We start from the raw sequence: 10,913 nt of genomic DNA, 5'->3' as shown, positions 1-10,913 counted from the left end.
CTGCACCTGTTTGACTTGTATCTTGGCAGTGCTTATTGCATTGTGGGGATTATTAAGACTGTCCAATTGCATGTGAGACAGCAACAGAACACATCTAAATATAAAAGACCATGACATTTTTATTGTTTTAGTACATTTCACACAGTTAAGTAGGGAGGCTGCTGCTGTTGATGACAATGAGCTGCAGCTGGCAAGGGCTGATGAGCAGCAGTTGTGGCTGACTTCAGGAGGGCTCAAAACCAATCCCCCCAAAACACAAAAGGGACACAATACAACATTCAAGTTCAGATGGATGACTGCGACTGAAACATTTCAGGCAACTGGTGACGGTGTGGCATGGCAGGTGACCAGCGGCGTGCTAGAAGTGTAGGCCATGACTGAACAGGACGTGGACAAGCATGAAGTAGCTATGCGCAACATGGATTATAATATATTTTTAATTTATAATTATAATTTCATTCAGAAAAAAATTACAATTTACGTCGGCAGTAATGACACCATGTTACGTCAATCAGAGGTCACTAAAATTTATATTAAGTTTGCCCCCCCCAAACTGGATCAGGGCCAGGGACATCTTTAGCTGCATGTTCTTAAATTTCCATCTGCAAAATCAGAAGCCCATGTAGTCCAGAAAAACTACATGGGCTTCATAGATAATTGAAAACTTTCTAAAGGACCTCTGGTCTTGTTAGGAGAGAAGGCATCCAGGTGTCTTCATGATATAAAGACCTGGATGACCTCTAATTTTCTGCTTCTGAATTCAGATAAAGCAGAGGTTATTAACTGCACACGCTGTGAAACTGCTGCTACAGAAGCCACAAAATGTTGAAAAGACCCCAATACCAGAAAGTAAAGAGATGGAAGAAAGTTTGTTGTTGGGGTTTCCAGGTCATGTCTGATTTCATTAAGCAAATACGATAGCTTGGTCATTTTATTGATCACATCTTTGTCATATTTGCAACTCCAAAACACCACATTGCTGATTTTGCAGATGATTTGTACCTGCTGCTTAGAGCTGTCAAAATCTCACATTCAGACTTACATGTGACCAAAACAATTCACAACAGTTTTATTACCATCAGATTAAAGAATATATGCATTTATTAAATTCATATGTAATTAAAATAAAGTGTAGAAAGGAGGAGAGAACCTCTAACCACATAACTACACAAAAACTGTACAAAAGTACAATTGTAGTCATAATGTGTGTTACCATCAAGAGAAAGAGAGGCTGCATGCCATGAATTACATGGATCTTTGTCATTCGCTGTGTGCGTCATGGAGACTGCACAGAGAAAGAGAAACTACACATATGCGGTTTCTATATCACATCACACTGACAGTTCACAGCAGACCAAAATGAGCCTCAGAGCACTTCAGAAATATCCCGGCGATCCTGATGGCAAGGCATTCAGTTTTTCATTCAGTTTTTTCAATTAATCAGAAGTTAATTAATCATTAAACTCTACTGAGAGCCAATGTGTAGAATATAAAACAGTAGTTCTGTGAGTTTGCTTGCCAGAACATATTAATAGTCTGGCCAGCATTTTGTACTGCTTGGAGGCATAAAAGAGATTTGTCCAAGCTGGCAAACAGGGCATTACAATAATCTAAACCCAATGACACCAATGCATGAATATGTTTTGCAGTTCAGCTGAGGATATTTTGGAATTTAGAAATGTTCCTTAAATAAATTTAACAGGAATGAAACGAAGATTTTACATGTGCGTCGAAGCCCAGAGAAGAATAAAATATTACACCAAGATTTCAAATGGTGGACTTATCAGTTGAACAAAAAGGAGGGCATGAATGATTTTAGGATGTAATTAAAAGAAGGAGCTGTAACCATGGTCTCATTCTTGTTGGTTTTTAAAACAAGCTCATTGCTACAAAGCTAAGCAGTAACCTGAGTTAAGCAGTGGACGAGGGTAAAAAGGATGAAAAGAACAGTTTTACAAGAAGTACAGTTAGAGCAGGTCATCATGTTAACCCTTGCCCAATATTGTGTTTATTTAATAAATGGTAATAAGGCTGAAAACCAAAAAGCCACATATAATATCAAAACTTTAAAAAAAAGAAGGTTTTAAGCAGATGCTTTTATAACTATGCCCCAGTGTTGAACAGCGCAGTAAAGCTTCTGTGCTTTTAAAAACAGAACAATTCAGTGTTTGAATAAGGGAGTGGTAAAATGTTTCGGTTTCCAGTGCTAGTTAAACAAGTTTCAAACAAAGAAGGTATTTTTAATTAAGTTCAGTTTGAAAAATGGAAGAGTGATGCATTCATTCCCTCTTGACAGGTTACTGGCACAGGTACACGTAATTCCATTAATGCATAGCTGCAGTTATTAAACGATGACTCAGTGTTTAGAGCTGTTCGCACTAAAGTAAAAAGCACCATCACTTCATGCGGAAACCCTCTTGGCGCCAGCTGCGGTCTCAAGGCTGGAGCCGAACAAAAACACCCTGATAACGACTGTGTTTAGTCCGTTTCTTCCCATTCCATGCAAGGCCACCTGGGTTGGCTGGAAGACTGTTTACTTAGCCTAGCAGGGCGAAGGACACTGTCTCAGCTGAACTCTGGACACGCACACACATACATATACACTGATATGCACACACTCATCCCCCCTTCCTTTCCAAACGCCTCCGATGCTTGTTCCCTCTTGGGAACACGGCGGGTCTGAGCCCGTGCTGGAATGGTAGCGCTGGGCAGGATGGCTGCTGTGTTTGCTTCGGATTACTCCTCACTCCCCACCCGACCCTGTGGCTTGTCACGTGTTCCATAATGTGGTGCTGTGGACATTTATGTGCTTTTTTTGTGCAGAGGAATTTTTTTGTTTCCTGTTCTCATGCTGTCCTCCCAGGAGACCAGCACGAGTAGAGGTCTCATTTTTTCCTCTTGTACTTTCCCATTGTAGTGTATATTTCAGTGTCTTTTTTCTGTAACGCTACCGATCTCCGACCTGTATCCCCATGTGATGTCTGTGTTGTGTATGTAAGCTTGGGGGGGTTGGGGGGGGCGCCCTATTTCACTGCAGGGCAACCTGCACGTGGCGAATAAAGCCTTGATTGATTGATTGATTGATTAAATTCCAATGTCTTGTAATAACTGTAGCATATTTAATATGCATATACAAATACATAGAATTTGAAATAATTCAATCAAAATCAGCCACATATGGTCTGAATATGAGTCAGAAGCTACATTTAATAGGGACATGCTGTCTCATGCATAACAAACACAAGCACAAGTTAAACACAAAGATACAAATGTTGTTTATCCATTTCACACCATTTGTGTTAAAATATGGCTATTTTAGACAAACATTTTAAAAATGATCTGAAATTAAAAAATAAAAAAAATAAAAAATTACATGTTTTACCAGCCACCTATTATGAATCCTGATTCTTCAAAAACAAAAACCATTTTCATGTTTTCTCCAATAAATTGTCAGAAAACTCATAAAACATCCAGTGGAATATGGTTTTCCTCGGTACTCTGTGTCACAGATATGACAGTTATATGGTTTTGTGACTGAAAATCTTATATATATTGCATGATTTTGATGCTCAAACGTAGTTATAGAAGAAATAGTATGATTAGATCACCATGTAGCATTAGAACTCCTGCTCACAGCTTCAAGAATATGAAACATAACACAGTCAAAATGACAAGACACTCTAGGCCACAGTGGGGAGGTGACAGTTGAATGTTAATACCACGTTTTTTGGGTGGAGTAACTTGTTTCTGGGTAAGGTCAAACTATTTGGCAACTGTACAAATACAAAATGAAACAGCCACAACGCTGAGTTTCAGGTGTGGTCAAATAACAATAGTCACAAGTCAGTTATTAGTGGCTGTAGCTCAGAAGGTAGATCTGCTAATCCTCCACTAATCTGAAAGTTGTTGCTTCGATGTTTGGCTGCTGCAGTCTGCATATTGAAGTATCGTCAGGAGAGATACTGAACCCCGTTGTGAATGTTACATAGAAAAGCACACTGGCATTGAAAGAAAGTAAGTGGGAATGAGGAAAACTGTATAACATGTTCTGAGTATAAGAAATGTTTCCTGTACCAATCTATTTACCACTGCAACGGTTTACACGGTCACTTAATAGTGAGGTGATTGGGTTCTCCTCAAGTTTAAAATGGTCAGCTCATGCATTCACACTGTTGGAGCCAATAGAAGAAAAGTCTTATATGCACTGCAGGTCTCAATTTAAACGACAATACAGTCTGTCTGTCTAACAGAATGGAATGGAAAGAAATTTAATGTATTATCTTAAATTACTTATTTTTTACTTTATAGTAAATACTCAATAGCAAAATGTATTTAATATGTTATATTTTGATGGATTTTATGCAACCATCAACAACAGCTGTGTTTTAATGAGTAATAGTAAAAAGCAATTTAATACATGTGAAATAAAATTTTGTCATTGTCATAAGCAAACAATCCCAAGACAAACATATTACTTGGTGTTGTACTTAGAGCTGTTTGGCAAAGAGGTTTAAGGGTAAACTTTACAGGCAGAGTTGTGTATTTACGAATACACGGACAATACCTTTTGATAACAGGATGGGTGTTTGGTTGGAATTGTTATCAATGAATCATACAAAATACACGTGAAAAAAAAACTGAGTCACATAATTAAAAAGTTGTTTTATTGATGCACAGAACATGTAAATGATTATGTAAAGGTCCTCTGAAGCTGCTGGTACCTCTGCATATAAAAGCTTTAAAACATCACAAACCTGAGAAGATCAAACAATTTCATAATCAAGTTGCAATTGCCAGGAACACATGTTTATATTTTATTATACATGTTTTAATATATGACCACTACTTTGTATTTACTCAACACATTCAGGAACTTGCAAAACAGAATAAAACCTTTATTCTTTCCATAAAGATTCCAAATGGGCCAAATTATTAAACTATTTTAATACAATGGTTTACCCACACAGATTAATGACAATATTTTTATGTAAGCTTTATATGTATAATGATTAGGCTATTTTATTATATGGCTGTGGATCTGTGTTTATTCAAATGGATTCCATGGATTGTATATTATCTCATACAAAGCATGAAGTCTATTCCAAATGGCCTCAAAAACCCCCACAACTTCCTTTTCAAAAGGTTCTGGGACTGGAATGGAGACTGATTCAGAAGGAACAGGAACAGATGGAACAGATGGAACAGGAACAGATGGAACAGATGGAACAGGAACAGATGGAACAGGAACAGATGGAACAGGAACAGATGGAACAGATGGAACAGGAACAGATGGAACAGGAACAGATGGAACAGATGGAACAGGAACAGATGGAACAGGAACAGATGGAACAGATGGAACAGGAACAGATGGAACAGGAACAGATGGAACAGATGGAACAGGAACAGATGGAACAGATGGAACAGATGGAACAGGAACAGATGGAACAGGAACAGATGGACCAGATGGAACAGGAACAGGTGGAACAGATGGAACAGGAACAGATGGAACAGATGGAACAGGAACAGATGGACCAGATGGAACAGGAACAGATGGAACAGATGGAACAGGAACAGATGGAACAGATGGAACAGGAACAGGTGGAACAGATCCCTTTCCAAACTTCGATTTGATCAACAAAGCTGAGACAATTGCAAATAATCCTGTGATGACAGCAAAACCCACAAAATATTTAAGCCATGATTTTTGTGCATTTTCCATGTGTCTCTTAATGATGTTAACTTTAGCCTGCTTTCTAATCTCTTCCTGTGACAGATTTTCTGATGACTTTCTAACCCGATTTTCCTCTTTTTGTATTTCTGTCTCCAGTGTTTGGAGCTTTTCATTAGTGTAGTATCCTCCATTGTTTTCTGTCACTATATCTTCTATGCTATTGAGCAGCTCTGCCACCTGGAACTTGTTGCTTCTATATTCATCTTCCTGGTTGTTCTTCCAGTATTTATTGTCAATGACGTGGCACCGACTCCCACACTTCCTCACCAGATCACTCAGAGCTTCACTTTCATTAACAAAATTCTTGATCTTCATTCCTTCGGGGAGCTGGTCACCATGAGTAAAAACCACTGCAGCGTATTTAAGAACATCTTCAGAGAAATGCTCACATAATTGTGCGATGACAGCCTTTTCGTGCTCTGTGAATTTCTCTGCTTTAAGCACAATGAGAAAAGCATGAGGACCCGGAGCACACTCTGTAATACAGCTCAACATCTCATGCTCCAACTTCTCAGACCTGCTTGGGTCAAAGAAACCAGGAGTGTCGATTAAAGTTAGGCTTCTTCCATCAACAGTCTTGGTCTCACTCTGAGACAAACATGCGTTTGAGTCATTAAAATGATTAATCTTCAATCTGGTCTCGCCAAATATGGTATTAGCCAGACTGCTTTTCCCAGTTCCAGTTTTTCCCAGCAGGACAATCCTCCTTGTCTTTGTCACTGGAAGAAAAAATGAATAGATGAACAAATCAGATTAACTCATTACCTCATCTGCTTCCTGACATCTCTGATCAATTTTCAAATTTCAGATCAAAAATCTATCAACCCAGTATCACAGCAAAACGTGTAATAGACACGCCGGACCACCGTGTCTATTTCACACCATGCCTCTCCAAAACGTGAAATGGAGATGTATGAAGAATTTTTCGCGACCAGCAGGGGGTGTTGATATATTAAGCTAAGAAGTCAGTAATGAACAAAAAACCATTATTGCATAAGTACATTCAATTGTCCTTAACAGTCACAAACTATTAAGCTTAATATGTATATACATGTAAATATGTTTTTGTTTTTTTTTTGTTTTGGGGTTTTTTGTGTCCCGTTTGGATCTTTAGCCATCAGAATTGTTGTCTTAAGGCCAAGAAAGATGCCAAGCATCAAATAAAAAAGCTCCCTCTGGTGTTACTGCAACTTCTGCATGCTTGTCTTTGTCACGCTTTGGAGAGTCAAAGTGTTAAACAGACATGGGGGATATAGGTGTCTGTATCTCCTTAAAGGATGCCCCTGTGTTGGCAAAATTTTGCATGAACAATGTCACATATATGTTTTAACAAAACAAATTCATTATAAATCCCAACTCTTTCTGAACTCGCTTTACCAACAAACATTTTTATCAGTTAATAAATTAAAAGGGGTGATTTGTATTGTTTGTTTGTTTGTTTCTTGCTTTTTACTTTAAATTACACACAAAGAAATGTGATTCAAACCTAGTATCATTCTGGTTGATTTGAAGGAAAATATCACTGACATCTACAGCATAAGAGTGTCTGAAATCTTTTAGCTAATCATTCATCAGTGTCATTTATTGGTCCTTGTGATTACGCTGCATATAGAGACTTCAACCAAACAGATGCAAGTACAAAGTAAATTTAAAGCATGTTTGAGATTTTAAAAGAAATCTTACTGCAGTACACTACAAGCCATGTGTCAGCAAACAAGCCTTGATACCCAGAAATCTTGCTTGTATTTATAAGATTGATAAAGCTTAGAGCAGCAATACTGTTAAACATTTTTCATAGCAAAATAGTTCTTGAGATTAACTCAGTTAATTAAAAATATAGGTCACAGTTTAGGATTTTGATTACTAGAGTGACAAACACTCATACGTTGGAGTAATGACTATTTAATAGTTACTTACCCTCCATGCTCTCCAGAAAATAGAAATCTGTCAAAAATATAGTCTGGTTCCCGACGTGTCTCTGCAGTGAGTCGTTTGCTTTTGTTCTCGTACTGCGGACTTACCTTATGCTTCGCTTCTGCTACCTGTCTAACTTGTTCTCTGGGTTTTAGCCAGAGTAAGTGAACAAAACACTGCGCACAGTGTACGTTTACATATAATAATCCACAGTGCTGCAACACAGAGATAAAGATAATAAATAACTACATGACCCAAAAACATGATACAAGAAGAAAGAAAAAGTTAAGCTGTATTTCATTGACCTTACAGATTTTTAAAAATATATTTTTATTTCTATTCTTCAGAAAAGTGGAATTTATTTCTGCTTGAATATATGAATACTTCTTATATTGGCCTTTAAATCCTTACCTTACACTACTAACTCCGTAAATTCTTTGTTCTGTGAACTACATATAACTTATTCAAAGTTTGGATTTATGTTAACAAAATACAAACGTCTGCATTTTCTTTTGATTTATTTAGTCTCATTTGTTGCTGCATTTGTCAGTCAGTAACTTTTATACAGTCTGGAAACATGAGCAACACTTAAAAACATTAAAACTGACATTACAATAAAGTTTGTCGAAGATCAAATCTGTCAGTGGTCTGTCCACTCATCCCAGCAGTTTCCATTACTGTTCTGGTTTAAAAATGTGGTAGATTTGGCTGATCCTGTTAAACTTCATCAGCTGGTTCAACTCAAGTAAAGTCAGCGGAAGCCAAATTAAGTAAAAATGAAAGTCGCTGTTTAAGATGTCACTGCCTCTTAAACATGTTTGGCTAAACCTGCTGAGGAGGTTTAACAAGTTCAGCTGAATTAACATGAGGCTAGTAAATGAAAATTGTCAAGAAGTTGAAGAAACTTGGTTACATGTGAAACAATTAGCTGCTTTACTAGTGAAGACTTGTAGCAAAGAAAACATCGAAAAAAGAAGCAACAATATTTGAAAGTTATAGATCTGTTATTGTAATACCCAGAGATTTTGTTTAAGCTGGAGTAATGGACATATTCATGGGTAAATTCTGAAATATAAACTGCAACATAAAGGGTTTTATAGCATATGACGAGGGGGGAAAATCACATTCTTACATATCATTAAGCATAAGCTACTTCATTTATATGTTAACAGTAAGTATTCAACAAAAACTCTTAAGTAAGACATTTTGTATAATGCAAATACAGAAATCCAATCATGATGAACAAAAGGATTCCAAAATGTCTCATTCTATAATTTTAACAATGACTCTATGATGGCAACTTATAAAGGTGAATGTGAGTAGTTGTGCCCAGTATATGCTGATTCTGTACATCTGTGGATTGTAAAGGTACTTTTTTGAAAGCTTAACAGATGTTTTAGATATTTAATTTATAACCTGTTTTTATATTAAAAAAAAATAAACAAAGTGTGTTTTAGTGTTGTAGTCTCCTTTCTTTGCTTCATCACCGTGCACCAGTTTCATGTCTGTGAAACGTGGTACTCCTGGTTTTATTTGGCTGCTGGCTCTGCAGATACAGCAGGAACTGTGCTAGATGATGTTGGTGCATTGTTTTTAGCTACTTTCGCTGCAGCTGCTATTCCCAATGCTACTCCTACTCCTACTCCTACTAAACCTACAGTGCTGTCTTCTTTCCCTAATTGTATCGTCCCACCCAGGAATGCACCTAACAGATCCCCTGTTGTAACTCCTGCAGCTTTTGACAACAGATTTTTAAACACAGATTGTTTCGCCTTTGTTGCAGTTTCCTCTTCTTTACTATCTGGAGATGACTGTTTGATGCGACCTTCCTCTTGTTGAATATCTCTCTTCACTTCTTGCAGCATCTCATTGGTGAAGTAGCCTCCTTTGTTTGCCTCAATAATCTTGTCAATGGTTTTGAGTAATTCTGCCACCTGATACTGGTTGGTCCTGTATTCATCTCCCTGGTTGTTCTTCCAGTATTTGTTATCAATGACGTGGCAGCGGCCCCCACACTTCTTGATCAGATCGCCCAGAGCTTCACTTTCATTAACAAACTCTTCAATCTTCATTCCCTCAGGAAGCTGGTCACCATGAGTAAAGATTATTGTAGTAAATCTAAATGCTTCATCTGAGAAATATTGGTTCATTTTGTCTACCACACCCTTTTCATGCTCTGTGTATTTCTCCACTTTAAGCACAATGAGAAAAACTTGAGGACCAGGAGCACATTCTGTGATACACTTCAATATTTCAGACTTCATCTCCTCCTCAGACCTGTCTGTGTCAAAAAATCCAGGAGTGTCAATAAATAATATGGTTCTTCCACCGATATTCATATACTCTGACTGACATTCACTTGTTCCAGATTTGGGGGTATGATTTACTTTAAACACAGGCTCTCCACACAGGGTGTTGGCAATACTGCTCTTTCCAGCTCCAGTTTTTCCCAGGACCACAATCCTTCTTTTTGACCCTATAAAACAGTAATGATTCAGTGTCAGTTATTTATCTATTACTTTGTCAAAAGCAGTGCAAGAAATAAACAGTAAATTGAAGTGGAGGTAAAACTGCATGATGTGTACAAGCCAGTCATTACTGGCTTACAAGTAAATATGGAAGAGTAGAAAAATGTAATTTCTCTGATTGTTGATCAAAGTTTAGACTTAGCTGTTCAGATGGTGGATACAACTAAATCATTTTGAATTATTAACTCTATCAAGCATACACTCAGTGTATTACAGTCTTGAATATATTATATAACATTTACATAACTACTTTAGGTATTCAGTGGAGTAGATCATGTTGACTGAGAAAAACAATCACTTTCAGAGAACTTTCTTCCTTTGTGATCCCACATTTCTGTTAATCATTAATACAGAATACATGATAATAATTGCGACTTACCGTCCATGTTTTTGAAAGCGAAATCAGCGCAGAAACACACAATTACTCAGATCCTGTGGACGTTGTGACTGCGCCGTTCGGTTGTTTCTGTACCTGTTGGACTTGTTTCTCAGCAGCAAACTAAAGTGATGAGCTTACCTCATAGTGTGTTTCTCTTTTTTTCCCACACCTGGCAACAGCATGAGAAAACTATTGTGCATATTTAAATGTTATTTATTTAAATAAATTAATAACAAAAACACAATTTTTCTTTTCATTTTTATATAAAAATCTTGGCGAGCATATTGTTATAACCCAAAGTTAAATATGTCTGTAGTAAATATGACATAAGCAAAAGAGAGTTTATACGTTTCATACTGTT

The 10,913-nt window shown here is 37.2% G+C and overlaps 2 protein-coding genes across 2 annotated transcripts; both read right to left on the bottom strand.

The window, feature by feature from the left end:
* Nucleotides 1–4,642: 4,642 nt before the first annotated feature.
* On the bottom strand, nt 4,643–7,784 carry LOC309701964 (GTPase IMAP family member 1-like). The gene is made up of 2 exons (XM_082526317.1): nt 7,649–7,784; nt 4,643–6,450 (listed from the first exon to the last, which is right to left on the bottom strand). The coding sequence occupies exons 1-2, from the start codon at nt 7,653–7,655 to the stop codon at nt 5,045–5,047; spliced, it is 1,413 nt and encodes a 470-aa protein (XP_082382443.1). The 5' UTR covers nt 7,656–7,784; the 3' UTR covers nt 4,643–5,044.
* A 366-nt stretch (nt 7,785–8,150) lies between these two features.
* On the bottom strand, nt 8,151–10,665 carry LOC309701760 (GTPase IMAP family member 7-like). Its single transcript, XM_082525974.1, has 2 exons — nt 10,553–10,665; nt 8,151–10,121 (listed from the first exon to the last, which is right to left on the bottom strand). Exons 1-2 carry the CDS (start codon nt 10,557–10,559, stop codon nt 9,175–9,177), a joined length of 954 nt encoding a protein of 317 aa, XP_082382100.1. The 5' UTR covers nt 10,560–10,665; the 3' UTR covers nt 8,151–9,174.
* Nucleotides 10,666–10,913: the final 248 nt, after the last annotated feature.

This window comes from Aulonocara stuartgranti, assembly GCF_965226115.1.
Source record: "Aulonocara stuartgranti genome assembly, chromosome: 3".
Lineage (NCBI taxonomy): Eukaryota > Metazoa > Chordata > Actinopteri > Cichliformes > Cichlidae > Aulonocara > Aulonocara stuartgranti.
Note: the sequence above shows the minus strand (reverse complement) of the source record. Positions and strands in the feature narration are given on the sequence as shown.